The sequence below is a fragment of the Marmota monax genome, unplaced genomic scaffold (genome assembly GCF_021218885.2).
Source record: "Marmota monax isolate L192 unplaced genomic scaffold, Marmota_monax_Labrador192_F-V1.1 WCK01_AAM20220418_F8-fsc00892, whole genome shotgun sequence".
Lineage (NCBI taxonomy): Eukaryota > Metazoa > Chordata > Mammalia > Rodentia > Sciuridae > Marmota > Marmota monax.
In genome coordinates this window covers 2,138-28,530 of record NW_026694480.1, presented here as the reverse complement: position 1 = coordinate 28,530, position 26,393 = coordinate 2,138, and the positions used below count along the sequence as shown (strand labels likewise).

General features: G+C 36.0%; 1 protein-coding gene across 2 annotated transcripts in view; it reads right to left on the bottom strand.

Moving 5' to 3' along the window:
• LOC124075591 (sorting nexin-25) overlaps positions 1–25,020 on the bottom strand; it is a 65,533-nt gene extending 40,513 nt beyond the window's left edge. The window contains exons 1-3 of one of the 2 annotated variants that reach the window (XM_046419098.2): positions 24,744–25,020; positions 23,490–23,676; positions 4,563–4,633 (exon numbers count right to left, since the gene is read on the bottom strand). In XM_046419098.2, the coding sequence (XP_046275054.2) occupies positions 4,563–4,633; positions 23,490–23,676; positions 24,744–24,771 (286 nt within the window). In that variant the 5' untranslated portion in view covers positions 24,772–25,020. The remainder of the gene's footprint in view (positions 1–4,562; positions 4,634–23,489; positions 23,677–24,743) is intronic. The other variant, XM_058571214.1, reaches the window with a different exon arrangement.
• Between the last annotated feature and the right edge of the window lie 1,373 nt (positions 25,021–26,393).

Below are 26,393 nucleotides of genomic sequence, written 5' to 3'. Positions count from 1 at the left end.
TCTTTTAAAGTTTCAGTACTGGGAATTGAACTCTGGGCCTCATGCATGTAAGGTCCTTGCTTAGCATCTGGGTGGCTATCTTAAGTGACAGCCGCCATTTTCCCGTCCAAGGGCCTTTTCAGAAAAGGCTCACCACTCCCTCATACCAACCCCACCCTTCAGCCTCCTGCATTAGGACCCGCAGGCTCTGATCCCTGAGCTTGGCCCATAAAAGCCCCAAAATTCAAGCCTGTCCTGCCTCTCTCTTCTAGGGAAGGATGTGCCTTTATTTGTCAGCTCTGACAAACTCTCAGTGTGTATCTCTGCCTGGTCTCTGTCTTTCATTTATTGCTCGCTCGTCTCCCAAGTTCTTGCTTTTCTTTCAATGCACTCTAGGTAAGTACTCTACCACTGAGCTACATCTCCAATCCTATATTTATAAGTCTTCTGTAGGAATCTTTCCCCCTTACACATCGTGTAATTTTCTTGCTCACAGAAAAGATGAGTTAGTTGATCACCTTTACTCTAGAAAGAGTAAAGGTGACTCACTGATCCCTAAATGAAGTACTATTAGGGGACCAAGTAAGTTTGCAGCACCACCCACCCCACCCCACCCCACCCCACCCCAGCTTTGCTCTACCTAGGAATATAAATGCTAGTTCATATGGTCATTCTATGCCTAAAATTTTGAGAAACTGCCAACTGTTTTCCATTTCCAATTTCTAATGAGAATGAATAAGGGTTCTAATTTCTTCATACTTCATCAGTATATTATTAACTATTTTAGTTGCCCCTATTAGATATGAAATGATATCTCATGTTAGTTTTGATTTACATTTCCCTAATGTATAATGATGTTGAGCAGGCTTTCATTTGCTTACTGAACATTTGAATATCTTTGTAGAAATGTCTATAAATTCTTTCTCCATTTTCAACTTGGGTTATTTGTCTTTTGATTATTGAGTAACAAGAGTTCTTTCCATATTCTTGACATAAGCCACCTATCAGATACATGATTTGCAAATATTTTTCTCATTCTCTGAATTGTCTTTTTACTTTCTTGATACTGTCCCTTGACATACATAAATTTTTAAGTTTTAAAGTCCAATTTACTTTATTTGTTGTTTATGAATTAAGATCATGTGTTGTTACAGTGGGATCTAATCCAATAGGACAGGTGTCCTTGTAATCATAGGAAACTTAGAAACAAAGAACAGACAATGTGAAGATACTTGAAAAAGATGGCCATCTACAGCAGTCTCCATTTTTGCAAGACAAATGCATTCCAAGAACCCCAGTGGATGCCTGGGACCTCAGATAGCACCCAACCTTTAATTATATATATAATTATATAATGATATATTATTACATAATAAAATATTCAATAATTGTAATAATTATATAATAGGTTATATAATTATAATGTTATATATTATATAATTATATACTATATAATTATGATATATGGTTTATACATATATTTAATGTAATATATGATTTATATGTACATACATACGTACTCTGCTTTTCCTATGCATATATAACTTGATAAAGTTTAATTTATAAACTAGGCAGATATTAACAATGACAATAATAAAATAGACCAACTGTAAGGATATACTATAATAAAACTGCCGGTATCAGCATCACTACTCTTGAATTTGGGGACATTATTAAGTTAAATATGGGTTACTGGAACACATACATAGTCAATCTGATAAGATGTCTACTAAGTGACTAATGGGTGGGGTAGCATACACAGTGTGGATACAAAGTACATCCTAGGTAGGATGAAACAATGGTTTGAGGTTTCATCGAGCTACTTAGAACAGTGTACAATTTAAAACTTATAAATTGTTTATTTCTGGAAGTTCCCATTTAATATTTTTTGGATCACAGTTAAATGTAACTAACACCATGAAAAAGGGAAAGTACTGTAGAAGTCATGGAGAAAGGTCTGGAACCTATCCTTCACTCCTGGTCCTCAGAAGGAACTAATACCTTAATCTCAGACTTCTAGTCTCCAGAACCATGAGAACATGAATTTCTGTAATTAAAGCCACTCACTATGTAGGGCTTTGTCAGCAGACTGACCAAACTAAAATAACAAAATAAGAAAGGTATTATTCTGACTCAACTCATAATAATAAGGAGGAGCACTAACAAAAGATAATGGAGGCAAAGATAAATCCCTTTCTGTATTCTCTTTAAAATACTGTCAAAATGCCTGAAAGTGAAATGTTTCCTCTGCAAGAACAATGAGAATAAGGAGAGTAGCAGAACCATCCTCACAGATGTTCCTTTGCTCAAAAGCCTACAAATACTTCCTCATCCAGAGTCAAGGCCAAAGTCCCCACAGTAGCAGTAAGGCCCTTCTTGATTGGGCCTTGGAGCTCAGTTTGGCTTTTCTCCTCCAACTCAGCTCTTTTTTTTTATTATTGGTTGTTCAAAACATCACAAAGTTCTTGACATATCATATTTCATACATTTGATTCAAGTGGGTTATGAACTCCCATTTTTACCCTGTATACAGATTGCAGAATCACATCGGTTACACATCCACGTTTTTACATATTGCCATACTAGTGACTGTTGTATTCTGCCAACTCAGCTCTTCAGGCTCCCTCCTTTCCTAGAAGCTTTCAAGCTCCTGGGACAATGCTCAAGGGTCATCATCTGGGTGAGGACTTCCCTATCACATTATTTGAATGCAAAATCAGATTCCCCTGCAGCAGTTCTAGCATTCCCTACCACCCCACTTCCCCCCCCCCCCCCCCCTCAAACACCTACCTTTTTTCTCCAAGGCACACATCATCACCTGAAATGTGCATTTTATTTATCGCCTAATTGCCTCCCAGCCTAGTTTAGAGATTCAATAAGCGCAGAAATTTCCTTTTGTTTACTACCATAATGTCACCATCTACTAGGTGCTCATAAATGCTCAGAGTGAACATATTTGCATAGCCCTCCTTACTGAGCTAAGATAAAAAACTAATGCCTCTACAGGTAACAGGTAACTTTTTAACAATGGTCCACTTTCTACTTTGAATATAGCCCTTGATCCTCCACCACTGAGACTTATTTTAAAAAGGGACAAGTCTCTTCCTCCCTGTTCCCTAGCCTTGGGGGAAACAGGATTACCTTTCTTCCCCAGTTCTCTGTCCGTGAGCACACACACAAACCATAGGAATTAAGTAATTCAGACTTGTGAATGGTACCAGACAGAAGCTCTAAGAAATGACTATCTCCCAAATTAACACGTGAATTATAGCTCCAGACAGAGAATGTAGCCTTTGATTCACCCTTGATGGGCAGAATCACAGCCTCTAGGACAGGAGTCCCTTGTGTTTCTCTTTTGCTGGCAAAGCAATAAAACTTCTTTTTCCTTTTTCTCAAAACTGTGTCCTGGTTACTGAGGACAAAGACAGCTTTTGATAACACCTTCCTATCCTTTTTTACATAACTACTACCTTCAGTCAGTGACTCAAGGAGAAAGAAAAAGTCCCCAAACCAATGTCCCTTTTGCTTCTCTGTGCTAATTAGAAACCTGGGGAGAAAGCATGTTTTTTTTTTTTTTTTTTTTTTTTAGACTGCATGATATTTTATTTATTTATTTATTTTTTGCCTTTTTTTTTATTAGTTGTTCAAAACATTACAAAGTTCTTGACATATCATATTTCATACATTTTTAAAGTCTCTGGTCCAACTCTTACCTGTTTTTTGTTTGTTTGTTTTCTCACCCTGACAGGAAGATTTTAGTGAACCAGGAAATTTTTGTGAAAAGTCTACTACAGGGAGAAAGCAGTGTTTGCTTCTCCCCAGCAGATCAAGATTTGATTTACACCCCAGATTTTAATATGTCCTCCAACTTCCTATATGTGAGAGGAATATGCTAGCACCAGCAAACTACAAGGGAGCTGGAAGCCATCAGCACATCTTAACTATTCCTCATAATCATTTCTGAGTCTAAACCTTACTTCATTTGAAGAGAAACAAACAGGGGAAAAAAAAACAGAGTATATATAAAATTGACAAAACAAAAGTGAAAGAAACAGGAAAAAAGTGAAAAGAGAAAAAAAAATAGAGCACACACACACACACACACACATAAAATCAACAACACAAAAGTGAAGAGAAAAAAGCTATTAACAATCCAAATCTAAAGGAAAAGATTAAGTGAATTATGAAATACCACTCACTAGAGTTATTTAAATGACTATCAAGATTATGTTTCAAGACATAAATATTAATGAATAATAAGTTTAAACCACAATATGAGAAAAATTATATAAATCATGTTTAGTTTAAAAACAGAACAGAAATACCAAATGCTCAGTTATTTTAACCTTCTAGAATCTACAACTACAGAGAATAAAGTTCCTACTAGGATACAGAAATAAAAACTAAGGTTTTAGTTAGGGTGAAATTATATTTACTTTCTCCAATGATATTATATTGTTATTTTTAACAATTTGAAAAATTGATGAAAGAAAAATATTCATGTTTGCCACATATCTGACAAAAGAAGATGGGACAAACCTAGGACCTTTAAAATGTATAATGGAAAACAAATATGTTCTTACCCTTGTGCCTCTTCAGTTGGGGAAAACTGCTAATTGTAGTTGCCTGGATTATTTCCACTACAATTTGATACCTGATTTTAAAAGAGAGAGAAAGAGAATAGATTGATTAGGAAGAAAATACTATCTTCAGAGATACTTTTATTTATGCTAAACAAGTAAACACAGAAGCTGTGAGTCCTACCCCTGGGCACTGCGCCACTTACTAATCATGACACAAAAGTCATGCACTGGCACCCCACTCTTCCTCTCCCTAAGTGTTACTACCTGTCCCACAGTGAAGGCAGAAACCTTGAGGCTAGGCTCAACTCCTGCCTCTCCTCAGTACTCCTTGGAAATCAAAGTCTGTCAATTCCAATCTCCTAAATTTGCATTGTCCAACAAGATGCCCATGAGCTACATGTGACTACTTAAACCAAGTAAATAAAATGTTTAATTCCTCAGTCACACTAGCCACATTTCAACTGCTCCATAGTCAAATGCATCTTGTAAGATCCTATTAGATGGTACAAATAGAAAGAACATTTTGATTGGTACAAAGACAGTTCTACTGGATGGTCCTTCCTAAATGCTTCTCCAGGTTGTCCTCCCCTCTCCAGTACACAGGTACTGCCTCAGTTTGCTCTCTTGTTATTTCTCACTTAGAAGACCATTCCAGACCAAGAGAGTCAAGAACATCTGCAAGGGGACTCAGATACCTGTATTTTCATGTTAACTGTCTCAGTAATTCTAATGCAGAGTGAGAGTTGAGAACCACTGGACTAGAGCACCAGCTAGATGCACATATGACTTAGAAGGCCTGAGTTAGGAAAAACACACAAAATTTTGCATTTTAAGTGCTGAGTTCAATCTGAGTCATGGCTATTCTGAGCATATTGATTTGGGCTTTATAAACCTAGTTCTTAAGGGCTGGTCAATGGTTACTAGGGTTTCCCTAACCAAACTTTTCTGCCCTGTTTCTCAGATCTTAATTATGTTGACTGTAATCTGCTTGCAATAAAGCTGTTTAACATTAATTAAGCTGTTTAACATTAATTCTTACTTTGGACACAAACTGTGCAGCATTTTAAGATTTAATGCTACATTTGGCTGGCTTTTAGCCACACAATAGAGCATATATTCTTTGGCTTTTCAACTAAAACCTAAAGAAGAAATACAAATTCATCAAAAGCATAGCTATTCATAAACTCCTGACAAATTCACATCTTTTTTATTTCTTCACTTGTATAATAAATATTGATGTCTGATTCTCACAACCTCAAAAAGCAAGTTGTTAGGAATAGTGTTGGTCTGTCCCCTGAAGACTGGCAGACACTGCTGGTTGCCTACCCAACATTCATTTTCCCTTTCTTCCTTACTAACTGAATCACAGTTTTAGTCAGGGAAAGCAATGGTTGCAGCTAAACAAGCCAACTTTCTCCCTATATGAGGGATGACCATCTGACATAGTTCTACCTGAGGAGACAAAGGCAGAAGTTGCAGGGTGCAGACTCCAGGAAAGCATTCTCAAGGTGTAGACTTCCTAGAGAAGCCCTTGCAACTTTTTTTCCTTGCCCTTTCCTCATTGTCCTGTGTGAAACAAGGATGCAGTGGAACAAGACACAGAGCCACTTTCATCCTTTAGCAACAATAAGGAGTGAAGCCACAGGCTGAAAATGAAGTCAGAGGACAGAAGTTTACGTCTCTGATGACTTCACTGAGCTGTCAAAGCAACCCCAAACTGTCCATCTCAGGACATATTGCTGCATAAAGAAAATAAACCCCTGAATTGCTTAAGTCACTGTATATCATCTTATCTTATGATCAATGCCATCCCAGCTGACAGAGAGCTCTTTAAGGACTCCATACACAGAAAATATCTTTGGGCTGAGTATATGCCCAGGTGCTATTTTCCAAACTGAAGCCTTGCTAGGACATTACTGAGCACTGAAGTTTTCTAATGTGTCACTATCTGCAAGATGTTTACTCAGTTTCCTGAACCAGGCAGTGAGGGAATTGAAAAAAACAGGCCAACAAACACAAAAATAGAAAAAGTGGAACTCGGTGGTTCAGCCTGCCTCTGTTGGAGGAAGACTGTCCAAGAGCAAGCTCAGCACGTTCGTTATATAGGCTTAAACATCAAAAGGATTTATTGTGAGAAAGCTTCTTCAAGATGAAAAAAACCTAATTTGTGGGTAAAACAGCCCCTTTAGGGCATATCAGCTTCTGCCCATAACTCTTTACCTCCAGGGAGCTGGCATTTCAACTCAAGGCCATGAACTAATAAATTCTGTGGCTTGCACAGAATCTCCCTTGAGCAGAGCATCACCACCAACTGGGAAGTTTTCAATTGGTGGCTTCCAATTGAGAAATTCCCAAGGGAAGTGTCGCCTCTATCTTTGAGCAATTCAAAGAAATGATTCACTCATGCTCAGGACACTAATGGAACTGAAATTCTTCCCAATTATGGACAAGCACAAAAATGGCTCATGATGTGAATTTTCATGTTAGTTACTACATAGTTAAGGAAGCACATATACAAATCTGGAACTATCAGAGCCCAACATTCTTGAATAAAGTCCTTAATTTAACCTTAGGACTAAAGTTCTACTACTGGAACACACTGACTTTTCATTCAACTCTAGAACACGTCTTTGAACACCTCTTTGTACACTGCCATCTGGATGTCCTGCAAATAGACTTAATGTCCAATGTCCATTCACACAACAATTCCCATTAAAAACAAACAAATAAACCAAAAAACAAATCCACATCATAAACATTTGTTACAGCAATTTCTATAAAGAAAAACATGGAAATAATCTAGGGGTCAACATTTGTTCATCTTTTCCTATGTTCTGAACACAGGAATGAACAACAGCAATATGGTCTGTGCTTTCAGGAAGCTCTGGGGATATACCAGATTGAAGATAAATCCCCCAGCCAATAATATTTATAATTATTAAGTTTACATGGAAATAAATGTTGTGACACACTGATTTTAAAAATACAAAGTGGAATGTACATTTATAATAGCAGATATGTTATGTGGGTACATGAACCAGGGCTACAAGGTAAGATGGAGATGAAATTAAAGGCAGTTATGTTAAACTGACAGAATTATAAGTCATTCTTTAACTTTTTCCAAACAATTTCTCTCTCTCCCTTATTCTCTCCCTCCCTCTCTAAACCTATTCAAACTACCTTCTTTCTTGCATAGGTTTCCTTACATTTTCATTTCTAACCACCAACCTTCTCAAAATCTTATTATCCTAATTAGATATTTATCCTAATAGGAACCATCAGTCTCAAAGCCCAATTGACCTGTCCTTTGAACATTTTTAAGTAAGTTCTTTTCTTTTTCTTCCCTTGGCCACTACCCTATTTGGGGGCTCCTCCTCATGTGTGGGTCCTGCAATGGCTGAACAGTTTTAGTTGCTTGCCTGAAGCTATCTTGCTCTCTTTCACATGAAAACAGCTTGAGCAGCCCCATCAAAACACCTTCCCACTTTCCCATGACCATTTAACCTCCCTTGCTCAATATCTCCAGCAAATTCCTCAAAGGAATAACCTATATTCCAGCTTGCCATTTCATTCACTAATTAGCACTGGCTCTTTTATCCAACCCAATTTCCTTTTCTTCTCAATCTAGGTGTGGACTTCAGGTAGGTCAATTTCTAAATTGTCCTCACAAAGCTACAGTCTCCCTAGGCTCTTGCTCATGCTCTGCCTCAGAAGACAATCTCCCTACTTGTTCATCTAACTACATCTTACATATATTACTTCTTCAAGTTTTCCAAGCACCAGTTAAGCACACTTAATATATGTCTTTTCTCAAATCCTAAATTACTTCTGCTCTATAACAATACCTATTTGTTTGCTACTTTATAATGCTGTTTTAAAGACAGACTTCCACCAAGAATGCTGCGAAAAGAAAATTGTGTTCAGTGATTTTAGGGCCTAATATATCTTCAAAAAATATGACACATTTTTAAGCCTATGAAAACATTGTGGTTTTATCTAAAATAAAGATATGCTACTTTCTCCCCATCTAGATCATGAGCCTCTTGAAGAAAGGTATTGTGTCTTATACTTTATAGCACTTTCTTAGCACCAAACATATGGTAGATGCTCAATAATACATTTTTGATGGAAGTGGAAATTAGTATAATCTGAAGGGTGATTTGTCAATAATTATTGAAATTGCAAATGTAAAAATTCATCAATCTAGCAATTTCTCTTCTAAGACTTTAATCCAGGGATACATCTCAAGATATATGTGAAATGATTTAGTACACAATTATTCACTGCAGCATGGTGATATAACAGGAAAAATATCAGAACTATTAGAAGTAACTTAGATACTCAATAAATATTAATAAATTAGAAATAAGAGTTAACATCTCTACTACTTAACAGGTATGCATAATATTCTGGACAACTTATTCTTTTGATAGTCTTAGTGATTTCATGCTTTGGAACAAATGAGTCACTGATGGTGCTGAAGCAAATACATACTGTCTAAGTCAATAGTTAGCATTTTTTAATGAATTCATAAAATCATACTGTAATATCAGCTAACATTTATAGAATCTTTCATAGGTACCAGGTACCTATTTAGATCTTTTAATTCATATGAACTCACTTAATCCTCATAAGAGGACTATAATTGTCTCCACATTGAAGAGGAGGAAATTGGTGTTCAAATGAATTAAGAAATCTATGTGAGGTCGCCTAGAGCCAGAAATACAACTGAGGGCTACCTGACTTAAAGCTCATACTGTTTACCATTTTCCTGCAATTCCACAAAATTAAATATATGGTAGTGTCATCTCATCTAAGGATTCTCAAAGTATACAAGCATGGCCAACACCAGATAATGAGCCTTACTGACTTCTCTATCCCTCTTATATAGAGGTTCTACTCTGGTTCTACCAATGAGACCATAAGCATAGCCCACACACTCTAGCTCTTCTCCAACTCCTGTCATTTGCTCTCCTGTTTATTCTCCCTAGATTTCATATATCAATTTCCCTGCTCATCTGTTGAAATCCTGCTATTCATGGCCAGTCCTCTCTACAGTTTTCCTAGGTTCTTCTGTTTTATAGGATAAATTTGCTCCTACCCAGCTCTTAGCTCTTACCATTCCACTTCCAGAGTCACTGCAGGCATACACTTGGCTATTTACATCCACCTGGCTCTCCTATGCTAGATTATAAACAGCACGATCCCAATAGCAGAGAGTGGAATCCAAAGATACACAACCAACCCAACTTTACATACACCAGACCTGCCCCACAGTGTTTTGCATGTAGTCAGCGTTTGAAGATGAAAGTCTACTAGTTCACTTTTACTTGATGCCAAAAGGCAAAGTAGAAAATGACTTTTTTCATTCTCACTTTTCTGAACAAAAGCATACAACACCCACATCCAAGTGCTGGCTGTCCTTCAGGGCCCAGGCTTTTCAGAATTCTAGGAAGCTGTTGAGAGATACCCAGCACTCATCCAGCTTTCTTCCTCCAGAAGGGGATATGGACTTGCTGGTGCAGAGTTTGGTTAGAAAATGACTGGAAATGTATATATTGTTATATATGTTTTTCCAAATTATAATGTAAACTCAAATGTTAGGGAGAAGTGGCATAGCAAGAGTTGAGCTGTTTCACAACTCTGGCAATATCCCTTTGTCCCAGGGACAAGGAAAAAGCTATACAAAGGTAACTGTTATCTGGTCCTCTGCATAACCACCTCACCTGTCTTTTGTTTTATATACTTGGTTAAATAAATAAAGCCTGAGAACAGGTTTGCATTTATGAATTGTTCCTGCCAAACTGAAACACCTAAAATGGTTCAGAGCACTTCAAAGTAATCACCTTAGAAATCTATATATTCATTGCCTTTCTACTGTCTATGTTCAGAACAGTTTTGAAATGCTTAAAAATGCATTTCAAAGTTATTTACACATCAAACCAAACACATATATGTATTCTGTGTGTGTATTTATATGTATACATATATATTCCTCTTTGTTTCATTAGGCACACATAACAGATTTTTTTTTTAATTACTACTTTAGAACTATCTGGGCATATACATTTTGGATTTCTTGGAATCAAAGATTGGAAAAAAAACTTAGTTTCAGTTATACAATATACTGAATGATTTAAAATACTGTTTTATGTTAAAAATTAGGAAGGAAACTTTATAGACGACCATATAAGTGCAAATGATAAAGAAAAACTAAAAAAATTAAAGATAATGTTTTCAGAGTTGCCACAGACTAGGGATAGTGTTTTTATTAAAGGGACTTCACTTAAAGCATTTGAGCAAAAGCTGTGATAATATTCAGCCAGCTAAGCTGACACTGTGTCTCATATCCATGGCATTACTGAAAGGGTCTGCTGGAAAATTCAGAACATGAATCAAGAGTAGTTGAGAATGTGAGCTCTGGCATCAGACAGGCCTGTGTTCACATCCTGTTTCTAACACATACTGTGTTCTCCCCAGGCACATTATGTAAGCTTTCTAAATCTTAAAGAGTCCTCATCTGTGAAACAGAGTGATAGAGTTGCCTCATAGAGTTGTCATGCAGATTAAATTAGATAATACCTCTAAAAACCTGGAACAATGCCTGCCCCACAATAAATGTTAACTAATATTATTATTGTTTCTTGCCATTGTTGCTGACTCTTTAAATGGACATTATCTAGGGAAATAGTATGCAAGTGTTTGTAAAATACATATGAATATTTTTCAAGTAGTGGTACTTCTTCCTGATTATAAACATATTTTAGTCCTATCAACCAACGGCTACCAGGATCACTATATTCCAACAAAATCAGGTTTTGGGACCCAGAAATGAGCTAAAGACCATATACCAGAGAAACTGTGGAAAATCCCCCAAAGGAAAAGATGAAGTTCCTTTGGGAACCAGAGAGGAGATAAAATTTAAATGAAGCAGTATTTTGATGGGTTCAAGGCAAGGGTGTGTCAAGAAGTCAATTTTGGGTAGATCCAGGGTCCTATTTCTTTTGAATGTATAAAGTTAAAAAGTCAAGATAGATATGGTATTGTTATGGTTTGGATGTGTGGTGTCCCCCAAAAAGGTCACATGTGAGACAATGCAAGAAGGTTCAGGGAAGAAATGATTGGCTTGTAAGAGTCTTAACCCATCAGTGACTTAATCCTCTGACAGGGATTAACTGAGTGGTAACTGAAGGCTGATGGGGTGTATCTTGGAGAGTGGAGTCTCTCTCCCTCTCTGCTTTCTGATCATCATGTGAGCAGGTTCACTCTTCCACACTCTTCCACCCTGATGTTCAGCCTCACCTCCAGTCCTGAGAAATGGAGCTGGCTTTCTAGGGACTAAGTCCTCTGAAACCATGAGCCCTCAAATAGACTTCTTCCTCTAAAATTGTTCTGGTCAAATCCTTTTAGTCACAGCAGCAAAAAAGCTGACTAAAACAGGTATGTTGCCTCCAGAAACCCCTAATTTGCAGCTTTGCATCTGGGTTATAAATCAAAGTTGTTTCTGTGGGTCAACCTGATTTAGATTCTCTAGGCAAGAGAAGAATATATTATTCTTACTGGTCTAATTCCAAAGAGAAAAGTTTCTGATAGTCTAAAGTTTCAGAGAATAAGAAAGCTCAAAGAATGGGCGCATAATGACATTTTACAGTGGTAGCTTGTACTTGGGAGAAACATGTCTCTGTTAACTATGTAGCTAATTTTAATGCCTGTTATTCCAGTCTGATAAATGGTTGGGAAAACTTCCTTAGTCTGAGCCAATCTTTACTTCTTCTAAAATAGCATATGTTCACTAAAGAAAATTAGAAAGTACACAAAGTACAACATTTAAAGTTAACCACTACTAACATATGGCATATTTTATCTTTTGTATTTTTTAATGCTGTAGATTGAATTCAGGGGTACACTACCACTAGCTATCTCCTTAGCCCTTTTTATTTATTTGTTTTTTAATTTTAAGAGGGTCTCACTAAATTGACTAAGCTGGTCTCAGATTTGTGTAATCGTCCTGCCTCAGTCTCCCAAGTAGCTAGGATTACAGGTATGGGCCAACATGCCTAACTTTTAATCTTTTTTCCTATGCAAACAATATTTCTTGCTTTATGAGACTGGGTTTATGATATACATAGACTCCCACAGCCTTTTTTATTTATCAATTTATAGGTAATATCTTCCATTATCTTTAAATATTCTAATGCTATTCCAATAACAATACATGATGATACACTGTGTAGAGTCACTGAAATTTTTTTAAAAAATTTAAATCCTTATGATTAGGCATTTTGGTTATTTCAAGCCTTTCTCTATTTTAATAAAAGACTAAGAGGCATTTTTGAAAAAATATTTCCGCACACTCCTTATTACTTCTTTAAGAAAATGATTAATAGTAAAAATTGGACCAAGAAGAATATACATTTTTACATTATAAAATTGTGTTACATAATAATTTATACGCTTTCCAGTAGAACATGAGGTTGTCTATTTTCCTACACCCTTATCAACATTAGATATCATCAAATTTTTAATATTCACCAATATTATAAACAAAAAAAGGTATCTTCATTTTATTTCCTATGTCTTTGAGTATTATTAAGGATAATAAAAAGGTTAGGAGCTATCTTTTCATGAGGAATGTTATAGGGAATGTCAGGAACACAAACAAGAGAAATGCTTTTATTTAGGACTTGGAGGCGCTTTCTGCCAAAGGGGATTTTGAACCTGTTTTCTTTTTAGTGTGCAAAAGGTGGCTGATTCTACAGAAAGAAGAAGAAACATTTCCTGACCTTTTTCCATTCATGCTACACATAAAAAAAGGATGTGTAAACAGAACATGGATATAAGCAGCCATCCCAGGCTCTGCCCAGACTCCCAAGGACTGAAGAAACTCATTTCCATATACCTGTGAACTATCTGAGTCACATCAGGCAGAATGTGACTGAAGTGAAGTGTCCTGAATTTATATAAACATGCACACACTATATAAAATAATCTAAGATATACTAGATATTAATAGTTTGTATCTGTTTATAATAGTTTTTTTTATTTCCTGTTTTGAGACAGCATCTCACTTAATCGCCCAAGCTGGTCTCGAATTTGCAATCTTCCTGCCTCCACCTATCAAGTGGCTGACTACAGGCATGTGCCAATGTGCCTGGCAAAAGGGATTTTTAGTTTGATCACAAACAAAGAGAAATTACATGTGTGAGGTACAGCCTTTCTTTTCTCCTTCCCCTTAAGAACATGTGTTCCTCCAAGGGCAGCTAGCAGCTAGACTCTGGAACTACCAGGAAGGTAGGAAGGAGGAAGAGGAAGACTTGCTGAGGTTCAGAAATCCTTGGTGAAAAGGATTAGCTAATCCTGAGACTGGTTTAGAAAGTGCACTGCTTGCATATACAAACCGCATTCTCAATTACCTGTCAGTAATGAGTGTCATTTTGGTCTACTTGCCTTATTCCTTGGCTCTAACATGGTTCAGACCTCAGAAGGAGAGAAGGGCATTGTTATTTAATAGACTTCCACAAACCCCCAAACTTAACATTGCATTCCAATCAGCTACTGGCAATTGATCAGTGTTCATAATGAAATTAAATCTATTTGTGCTGGATATTTGCAGCAGATGCACTGGCACACACCTGTAATCCCAGTGGCTTAGAAGGCTGAAACAGGAGGATCACAAGTTCAAGGCCAGCCTCAGCAACTTAGCAAGGTTCTAAGCAACTTAGTGAGATCCTGCCTCAAAATAAATAATAAAAATGGCTGAATATGTAGCTCAGTGGTAAATTACCCCTGGGTTAAATCCCTAGTACCCATCCCCTAATAAAGAAATCTGTTTGCAATCCTTGATCTAAAGACTGTATAACAAGAACAGTAGTGGGGTAATAATTGGGAATGTGCCAGATCTTGCACTAAATGCTTTATATAAACTGACTCCATGGTCTGAAAGCAGATAGAACTAGTCAAATCATAACTCAAATCATAAACTTCTTTAACATCAAAATTACCCTCTTTTATCAAATTTTATATTATTGTCAATATTCAATTATCTTTCCTCTGATAAGTGAAAATACCGAGTGTCCTCCAATATGTTTAACTCCCACCTCTGTACCCTTTACTATTTCTCAGACACCAAGAGAAGCAAATTTTTCTGAAAAAAAAATCAAAGTACTTCTTTTTTGGGGGGTGGGGAGTGGCAATGGGGACTGACCCTACTAGGGTGCTCTACCACTAAGCAACATCCCGAGCCCTTTCTATTTTTTCACAGTCTTGCTAAGTTGCTTACGGCCTTGTTAAATTGCTGAGGCTGGCCTTGAACTTGGCAATCCTCCTACCTAGCTTCCCAAGTCACTGGGATTACAGACATCACCATCACACCCAGTTTAAAGTACTTCTATTTCTCAGAAAATTGAAAGATCTTTTAGAACATTTTCCACAAGTGGTCTTGTGTTTTATTGCAATTTTAAAACTAAATTAATATTCATTCTTTTGATAAAAGTTTGCCAGGATTATGTTTTATACTTTAAGATTTTTCATCTCCTTGTCCACCCACACTAATGTTTTCCTTAGCAATTGTTGTGTGCTTACTGATTTCTGACATGGTGCATTAGTTTGTCTTGAGAAGTACTTGATTTCTTCTTTCATGATCCTTTACAATGTAATCCTATTTTACTATTCATGATTCACAATACATTTTCAGAATCATTGTTCAAAACACCAAATGTTCAAACAACTTAAGTTCTTCATAAATGCATGCAAATTTAAGAATGTTAATATATTATCTTCAAGTGCCTATGTACCTATGCCAATATAGAGATTAAAACCCCATTTCCTTAATGTATGCTATGGTTTGGATTTAAGGTAACTCCTCAAAAGCTCATGTGTTAGGCAATGAAGGAATTTTCACAGGTGAAATAAATGATTAGATTATGAGAGTTGCACATCTGTGGATTAATCCATTTGATGGATTCATAATTGGAACACACTAGTGGGTGGTAATGGTAGGAAGTGGGGCATGGTTGAAGGAAGGAGGTCACTGGGGAGACATATCCTTGTAGACTATATCTTTTCCCTGGCTCTTCATACTCTTTTGTTTCTGTTTCCTTGACTGCTATGAGCTGAGCAGCTTTCTTCCACCACACTCTTCTTCCATGTTGTTCTGCCTTACCTCCAGACCCAGAATAATGAATTCAGCCAACATAGACTGAGATCCCTGAAATCATGATCCCAAAATAAACTTTTCCTCCTCTTGGTTGTTTTGTTTTGGGGTGGGTAGCAGGAGAGACTTAGAATTTAACCCAGAGGAAATCTACCACTGAGCTAAATCCCCATCCTTTTTTATTATTTTATTTTGAGACAGGGTCTCACTAAATTGTTTAGGGCCCTGCTAAGTTGCAAAAGTTGGTTTCAAACTTGAAATCCTCTTATTTCAGCCTCTTGAGTCACTGGGATTGCCTCTTAGTTGTTCTTGTCAGGTATTTTGGTCCCAGCAACAAAGAGCTGACTAATACAAGGCTTAAAGAAAAAAATATTTAGTAAAGTCCCTAAGTAACCCTTTCTATTGCTAATTATGATCTCTTAAATTAATTCATTCATTATGATCTCTTAAGTTTACATTTCCTCTTGCCTTATTTTAGTGAAATAGAGCATTTACTTGCAATCTGTTTAACCTAAGCAAATGCCCAATCTATGAAGTTATATTTTTCCATGCTTATGTGGAAAACAGAGCTATTTTGTCTCACTAAACTATAAAGCATGTGGTATGGTAGCACAACCAGGTATTGCCTATCCCATTATCCTGTCTTCTCTCTTCCTACTAATTAGAATCTTCCACTTTTAACTGGGCCTAAGACTGTCTTGAAAAAGTTTATCTAGTATATCTCATTTATTATAGCCAATAAAATATAAGCAGAAATGTCATGTGGCGGCTTTGAGAAATTTCCTTAACAGACAGCCAGTGCATGTTTCTTTACCACCTTCTTTCCTTGCCTTTGTCCTGTTCCATGGAATCAGGATTTGATGAATGACACTTTGGAGTTACTCCAGACCCTGAGGACTCTGGAAAATACCCTTCGGGTGGCAGAGTAGGGACTGGAGGGAGTCTGGGTCCTTAAGTGGGATGGCATCCTGGACTGCCTACTCCACTATTCAGCCTTAAAAAAGAAGGAAATTATGCCACTGATGACAGCAGGGATGAATCTGGAGGACAGTGAGCTAAAATAAAATGAGGCACATAGAAGGACAAATACTACATGATCTCCCTGGTGGGTGGAATTTAGTATGTTTGAAAGAAGCATTTTGAGCTTTATAATCCTACTGTGAAAACACCTTATGCTGGCACAGAAAATCATAACAGCAGAGAGAAAAAATCAGACTTTTGGTGTGGGGGAAATGGGGAGATTCTAGTCAATTATGCAGGGTAAATAAGTTCTGGAGATCTAATGCACAGCATGGTGACTGTAATTAAGAATACTGTTTGTACATTTAAAATGTGCTGAGAGTTACAATTGTGATATTGTGAGTGATAGATGTTAATTAACTTGATTATGGTAATCACTTTATAATGGACATGTATACCAAACATTATATTGTATATCTTTAATATATACAAATTTTATTTGTCAAGTGTACCAAAATAAAACTGGCAAGGGAAATCACTTACTTTGGATAAATCATCCTTATTTGAGGGGCAGTTCTGTATCTTTCAGCAAGTCTCATTCCCCTTATGAAAAATAATCTAATTTATCCTGGAGTTAAATCAGTAACATTTAATCAAGGGCAACTTTTTGCCCTGGAGGACATTTAGCAATGCCTAGAAACATTTCTGGTTGTTATAACTATAGGGATACTATAGGCATCCAGTGAGTAGAGGCCAGGGATACTGCTAAACATTCTAAAATAAACAGAACAGAATCATCTAGCCCAAAGTGTCAATTTTACAAAGATTGAGAAACCTTAGGTGAAACATAACTCTCAGGAAGGTGAGTGATTAAAAAAAAGAAAAACCAAAAAAAGCCTTTGGTTCAGACTGAAGTGTAGAGACTGAAAGTTCCTGTCTAATCAATATTATCCTCAACACTTACCATATATCTCAAACTACTTTTCAAAGAATTACAATATATATGATATCTAGGCAAGACTTCAGTGGTAATGTGTGGAAGAATATTCCAATTAATACTTGTTGGGATTATTTTGGGGGCTTTGGTTCTTCTCTAGATCAGTCACATAAAATTCCTAGGGTGACACTTGGGTATCTATTTGTGTGTGTGTGTGGGGGGGGGAACAATTTTCAGTGGAGTATGTCTTACAGATATGCTGAAAAATTACCAATGAGGGCACTGGATGCTTTCCTGGACCACAATCTGCCCACTACTTTACATAAAGTTCTATAAGGGCAGAACCTTTCATTTTCCCTTCTTATATACTGACTCCACTTTATCTTCAATATAAGGGAATACTCAGCACTTTCTCTAGTATGATTCAAACTGTTGAGCTTCACTAATGGCTGCACCTTCACTCTAAGCTCAGGTTTGCCTTTCCGGACTATAATATTACCCCATCACCCACGCCAGCAGAAGGAAATCTATCCAGCTGCCCATTAATATCCTGTGCCAAGACAGCATTCACATTTTTGGTTCCTGTGTTTTGGCAGTGTTCAACACTGCTCCTACTATAAAACCATGGAAAATTCAAAATATTGAACCAGTCTAGCTACCACATCTTCACTTCAACTTCCTGGATACTAAAAAAGAAAAGGAAGTAGCTAAAAAGGACAGAGGAATATTCAACTGTAATTTTATTAAAGTCTAGGTGACTGTATGATCAGGGTTAAAAACAACTCATTTAGTGTATTTGAAAGAAGCATTTCTAGCTGTATAATCCTACTATGAAAGCATCTCAGACTGACACAGAAAATTACTAAACTATCCCAGAACTATAATTATCACCTTCATGGTTCTTTATTTTATTTTGTCTTCAATGCATTCCATCCTAGCAGAGTGGAATGACTATTTCCTTTAGAAAACATGCATCTGTCTCCCAAATATGTGGGAAATAAAAGTGGATGATTTCATTAACTGCTTAGTCTAAATAAAACATACTCCCTGCCTGAGGCAGCTTATTCCAAAATTTTATTGACAGCAATTTGAAAATAGTGACCTAAAATGCTAATAAAGTCAGACAGCAGAGTACTCTAAGCCAGAGAAACAACAGGGTATTCAGACTATGACTGAAGAGAGCAATGCTATTAATGCTGGGAGGCTGATAAGTCTCAGTAAGGTAGACTTAAGACAAGAATATAATAAAAAGCAATAATGACTATCAATTTATGTAACATCATCTACATTTTGGAGCAAAAAGGTCAATCTCTATAATTACATTCATTCCTGGTAGCCTTTCTACTTAGCTGTGCATGAAACAGAGAACAAAGGTTAGCCCTCAGGTCTATCCCTAAGATGCAAGGAATAAGGACAAATGCACCATGAATAAAAGATATCCCAGTGCCCTATCAAATAGAACTGCCTGGAATTCTACTATATTGCAAAGCCCAAGAAGCTGTATCACAAACATAGGTCCAGAGGAAGACTCTACGGAGTATTTACAAAACTATTCAGAAAGTAACTCTGGAGGTATATATCTATTATTGAGAAAAATGCATTCCATGATATTTTCTCCCAAGGTTCTTTGCCAAGCTTGTTGCAGGGACTATAAATTCTTCAGATTACCATAATCCCATATCTGAGATGCATATCACACTTTCAAGGAAAGTTCTCTTTCAACCCCTTATTACTAGAGAAGTTTCTAGAGGAAGTCATGAACACATACCCCAAGACTTACATGAGGAACTGAAAACTTACAAAGGTTTAGAAGTCAGCAACATTGCCATTTAAACTGGACTAAGTCATCATACCTACTTAATTAGACCTGCAAATGTATTTTTCTTCTAATAGACTGACGTTCTTGATTATCTAATCATCAAAATACTTCTAGCTGCTCTCTCCACTGACTTAGTAAACTCTGCTAGAAATGCAAACTCAAACAGTATGATGGAAGACACAAAAGAGAATAACATACATAGATCAGTAACAATGCATAAGAGGAATATCCCTTCCTGGTGTCTGTATTCCATCTCTTCTTGGTAACAGGCACACTGGGGTAGGTAGTGGTAGGAACAGGTTAGAATCCATAACATTTTATTTTACTTTCATTTACCAAGAGTCATTGGGAATGCTACTGAAATGCTCCTGAAGATGCTCAGTGGTCACTCAAAAGGCATTCTTTAAAGTGTAAGCAAGACAAATTGTCTGTTAACTGATAAATGGATAAAGAAAATGTGATATATTCATCCAATGACATATATTATTCAGCCAAAAAAAGGAATGAGTACTGATACATTCTGTAGTATGGATGAACCTTAAAAACATACTGAGTGAAAGAAGCCAGACACCAAAGGCCACATATTGCATGATTCCATTTACATAAAATATCCAGAATAGGCAAATTCAAAAAGCAGATTAGAGATTGCCAAGGGCTTCGGGGGGTGGGATAGAAAGTGACTGCTAGCCATTATGAAGTCAAACAACAACAAGTGCTGGCGAGGATGTGGGGAAAAGGGTACACTTGTACATTGCTGGTGGGACTGCAAATTGGTGCAGCCAATTTGGAAAGCAGTATGGAGATTTCTTGGAAAGCTGGGAATGGAGCCACCATTTGACCCAGCTATTCCCCTTCTCGGTCTATTCCCTAAAGACCTAAAAAGAGCATGCTACAGGGACACTGCTACATCGATGTTCATAGCAGCACAATTCACAATAGCTAGACTGTGGAACCAACCTAGATGCCCTTCAATGGATGAATGGATAAAAAAAATGTGGCATTTATACACAATGGAGTATTACTCTGCATTAAAAAATGACAAAATCATAGAATTTACAGGGAAATGGATGGCATTAGAGCAGATTATGCTAAGTGAAGCTAGCCAATCCCTAAAACACAAATGCCAAATGTCTTCTTTGATATAAGGAGAGTAACTAAGAACAGAGTAGGGTCGAAGAGCATGAGAAGAAGATTAACATTAAACAGGGATGAGAGGTGGGAGGGAAAGGGAGAGAGAAGGGAAAATGCATGGAAATGGAAGGAGACCCTCAGAGTTATACAAAAGTACATACAAGAGGAAGTGAGGGGAAGGGGAAAAATAATATAAGGGGGACAAACGATTGTCAGTAGAGGGAGCAGAGAGAGAAGAGGGGAGGGGAGGGGAGGGGAGGGGAGGGGAGGGGAGGGGGGATAGTAGAGGATAGGAAAGGCAGCAGAATACAACAGACACTAGTATGGCAATATGTAAATCAATGGATGTGTAACTGATGTGATTCTGCAATCTGTATATGGGGTAAAAATGGGAGCTCATAACCCACTTGAATCAAATTGTGAAATATGATATATCAAGAACTATGTAATGTTTTGAACAGCCAACAATAAAAAATTAAAAAAAAAAAAGAAAGTGACTGCTAATGGGCATAGGAATTTCTTTTGAGAGTGATGAAAATATTTTGGAATTATACAGTAATATTAGTTGTGCAATTTTTGAACCCACTATAAACCACTGAAGTATACACTTTTAAATGGTGAACTTAATTATCTGTGAATTATATCTCAATTTTTGAAACAAGTGTTCTTTAGCTCAGCATTTCTACTGTCCCTTAGTTGTCTCAAGACTGAACAAAGGGCCTGGTTCCTAGAACTCCCTTTATGCTGTTCCACAATGTTGCCTTATTTATGAAGTGAAAAGGAAGATTGAAATGCTAACACCATTTTCATTTCATCACATATCAGATGGGAAAGAGAAAATGTAAGATCTGGTGTAATTTTTGGTCACCTAGTTAAGGCATGATTTTCCTATTGTAGCCAAATCAAGTTATTTCAATGATCCTGGGGCAGCAGATACCAATTTATCATTTAAAGGGCCAACTCTTGCTGAGATACCTCTTTATTGCCAAATGTTGAACTGCAGTATTCAAAAAGTTCTAAGAATCTGGTTAGTATATTTTGAAAAAGAGGGACTATTAATTCTTATCAAGATTCATTCATCTTCTCACATAGAAATTGTGCTCAAATACAAAATGACAGATGGTGCTGGAGAACTAACAGTTGAACATTCAAAAATATCTTTTATACCTTTTTTGTTAGTATCACTATTTTACCATGTGTTTGACATATAAAATATAATATTCATTCATAAGTTTGGAAGAACAATGAATACTTACTCACTTAACCTGCCACCATTGACTTTAAATTATCTTAAACTTACTTGGTGTTACCAAATGGTCCATGTTTGACTTTACTGTGGATCATTTACCAGGGAAAAAATGCTTAGGAATTCAGTGCACCTACAATTTATGAACATGAGGTATCTGTTTCTAAACAATGTCTTAGAGTGGTCAGCATATGCTACTTTGGTCAAACCATACATATATTGAATGATTCCAATTTATATAAAATGTCCAAAATAGGCAAATTCATCAAAACAGAAAGTAGATTGCCATGGGCTGTGGTTGGGGGTGCGGTGCAGAAAGTGACTGCTAGGACGTGGGCATAAATGCAACAGGTGGGTAAGTATTGGAGCACAGGTCTGAATGGCATCCTCAGAACCAGAGCTTGGAGTGCATGACCAAGAGCATGTTATTGTGGGCTCTTTTTAAAAAAAGGAATCAAAGGAAGCCATGATAAGGAAGACTTTTGAGTAGGTATAATCTACAAGCCCCAGATGACAAATATGTGTCTCACTTCTCAAAATGAAATTTCTGGATTCATATACAAATAATCACAAATCTATAATAAATAATTACCATTTAGCACATTTCATTTAAGACTGTTTGTAGAAGGAGAAGGATAAATAAAATATCCAGATATTATAGTCCAAAAGAATTAATCACTTTTAAAGAAAATCATATGACTAAACTCATTGTAACACATTTGTAGGATCAAGATTAACATGATACACTCCATAAGAATACAATGCCATCTACAATGAGTCTTTTATGTAATTACTATTTCAACCAGTAAGTTAAATAGCATAAGTCACCTTAATGTGAACCCCAGTTCAAAGGCAAATGTGGCCAATCTAAAAATCCTTGAATAGTTCAAAGATTCAATTTTAGTCAATATTTTACTTTTACGCCAGTGATTTACTGAAAGTACTAATGAAAATTAAAACTGACACTACAGAGTTTTCTTTCCTTTTCCTATGTAACATCATTTGTGAACAAACAGAAAGGTAAACATAGAAAACAAGCCTAGCAAATCCACAGACTAGAAAATGCTATATAATTATACTCTGTGTGTGTGTGTGTGTGTGTGTGTGTGTGTGTGTATATATATATATATATATATATATATATATATATATATATTATAGAAGAAAGAAAACATGGTCACCCTGAAAATATCTTAAGGATACATGTTCCCCTATAAGAGACTTCTGATATTTTCTAATGTGATTTCTTAAAATAATTAGTCAAGAACCCTTTATTCCCAGAACTAAGTCTCTGCATTTCCCAGAAAAATGAAAACCAACAGTATTCTTTTAACATTGTAATTTAAAAACACATCATTTCCTTCAAATGCTTTTTGGGGGATAGCATCTGAGTGGCTAATAAGGTATTCCTAACAAGTGAAAAACTTTCAATCTATTACAACTTAATTATTGGAAAAACCTAATTCTAATTCCACTGTTAAGAAGAAGCTGGATAAATGTAATTAAATAAATATAAATGTAATTGTCACTAAATGGTAAAATTTATGGACTTTAGTTATTTATTTCTGCTTATCTGACAAATATATACATATATATTATGTATATATAATACATATATACATGTATACCTACTTAGGAAATAACTAGTAGCTATTGTTGTGCTATAATTAAAGATCAAATACCTTAGCTGCTTCAAGAATTCTACATCAGAGTTGCCATTGATGAGCTTGATGAACTCTTCATAAGAGGGAGCATAGGTGTAGGCTCTCTTGTGATGTTCATTCATCTGTTCTCTGTACTCCAACTGGGCAAGCAGCATTTGGTTAATGTAATCTGGATTACTCAATAACTCCACTATTGGCTTTAAGACTGTGGAGATGAGAAGAAAACATCATGGAAAAAGATATTCTTCTGAAGGAATTGTTTTCATATTACATAGTTGAAACTACATTTGGGAAAACATTTTTCAACAAGTCAAATGGAGGAAATTATAAACAGCTCAAATATATAAAAAGGCACATGTATGCAGGTATGTGTGCATATATAAGCATGCATGTACATAAACACACACACACACACTCAAAGTTGCTTATCCCTCTGGATAAGTTACCATATATATAGATACAATCAAGTGGTCATTTTAATAGGTGAGTGAAATGTAAATGAAAATAAGTCATCAGAAACCCAAATTACTAACAATGATATTAAAATTAAGTACTGTTTCTTTTTCTTATATTTCTTTTATAAGGCTCATTCATTTTTGTTTTGACCAGTTTAGTCTGCCAAAAGATGAAAATCTTCTACTAACTGGTCAAAGCAGACTTCATGGAGGAAGTTGTTAGAAAAAAATCAATAACACTATTACAAATCCATCCCACTTACTGTAGATTAAAAAGTTCCCCTTTTCTCTGTGGTTGGCTGTACCAGTTGATGGGCACACCTGGCTAATCCTGACATAAATGAGATATATAATCAGTGCTTCTCTCCTTATTTGTTTGAGATTCTAAGACAGGGAAAGGTTCTTTTAGGTCATATTGTGGCACAGTACCATTTTTAGTTATCCCAAATTCACAGACTATGTGTAGGCAATATCAATTAATCTTATAACGTGTACATTATTGACCTGGAAAACTCAGAAGGCTATCCCAAATGAATGCTTTGCAGTGGAGAACATAAGGACTGGTTTTCTTGTCAAAATAAACAGCAGAATGGACTGTGCATTTTGCAATATATATAATATAAAAAATTTATGTTTATCACGTAAGGCCAAATGTTTTCTCTGAATGACAATTAAGCTTGAAATTTCTAAAATACTACTTTATTATCCATATGTCCCACAGTAAATGAGGTTTGCACAAGTGTTAAAATGTAATCACAGTATATGGCACATTAATTTACAAACTTATCATAATTGTAAATTAATTTTATAAGTCTACCTTTCATCGTGAGAATTTCTGCGAGCATTATACGTAAGCTGAGAGACTGGACATCCTTTGATGGGAGTAGACAGAACACCAGAACCCGAGAACATGTTTGTAAAAATCTTACTTCTTCATCTGAGTTCCTTAAGCATGCATGCAACACAAAAGGCCTTGGCTGTTCTTCATGTCTAAAAGAACAATTAAATGAAGAAAGTGAAAAGGAAGCAAAGAAATTCCAGAAACAATTCAGTTATAAACCATTAGATAAAGAAGCTTTTCAAATGAACAACACATTGATTATAACTCTGCTACCTCCTTGACAATACCAATAATCAATAATTTCATTAATCTGAGACTAATCTAGAAAATCTGGGCTGTGATAAATGTAAATGTATAGCCTTCTGGGATTTCAAAATAAATGATAACTACCTGAAATACCATCAAAGTTTATAGGTAACTCCCAAATCATAGCAACAATCCAAATAGGTGTAAGTATTTCTTTAATTACATTATTTTAAAATCTTCTAGATTTCTTCTTAAATGTGATCTTCAGCTTCATTTTTCAAAATTAAAAAAACAAATGATGACACATAAATAGGGTTACTAGGCAGTTTTCTTGACTGGAAGATCATAAGATAAAAAATCTGCAGGTGTTTCTAAGTGAAGAAAAGGTCCATAATTTGATGCTATTAAATATGATGTCAAATTGCTTTCTGTGAGGTTTCCAAATTCTTTCTAACCTTGGCTGTGGATTTCCTGGCAGCACTGACCCCATCTCTGGACCATTAATCTGGAGAATTTTAGTAGAAAGAACTTTCTATGCTCTTTTTCATAGTAACTTGACAGCAACTGAAATGCTACTTTTTAAAAATATTTTTTAGTTGTTGATCTACCTTTATTTGTTTTATTTAATTTATTTATATGTGGTGCTGAGGATCAAACCCAGTGCCTCATGCATGCTAGGCAAGAGCTCTCCCACTGAGCCACAACCCCAGCCCTGAAATGCTAATTTTTCTAGAATCTTCTAAATAAGGGACAAAGTGTAAAAGATTCTTATAGTGACTTATAGTGGCCAATACTGAGAGAGAAAAAACCCTATACAGTGGGAGAGAATCAAACAAATATGAAAGTGCATGTTGGTGGCTTTATGACCAACGTCTCTTGGGACGGTAACTGTGATTTCATTTTGCACTAGAGACTGAAGACATATTTCTAGAGTTTGTATGCTAAAAAAAAAAAAAGAATGATTTTCTCTCTGCCTTCTACAATAATCAAGAGGAATTCTACCCTAATGTGCAAAGCCAACAATACAAAAAGAGATTCTAGGAGTGAGCCTTTATGTGTACACTAATGTATGCTGACTTTTTATTTATTTATTATTTTTTAAAAATTTTTTATTATTAGTTGTTCAAAACATTACAAAGCTCTTGACATATCATATTTCATACATTTGATTCAAGCAGATTATGAACTCCCATTTTTACCCCGTATACATACTGCAGATTCACATCGGTCTGACTTTTTTTTAAATGACAGTTTCAATTATTTTAAACTCTAATTTAATTTCAATTATTTAATTTCAATTATTTTAAACTCTAGCTGCCAGCTAGACCTGATATTTCAATATAGTAAGACTAAGATGCTACTCCTTTGTCATATCAAACA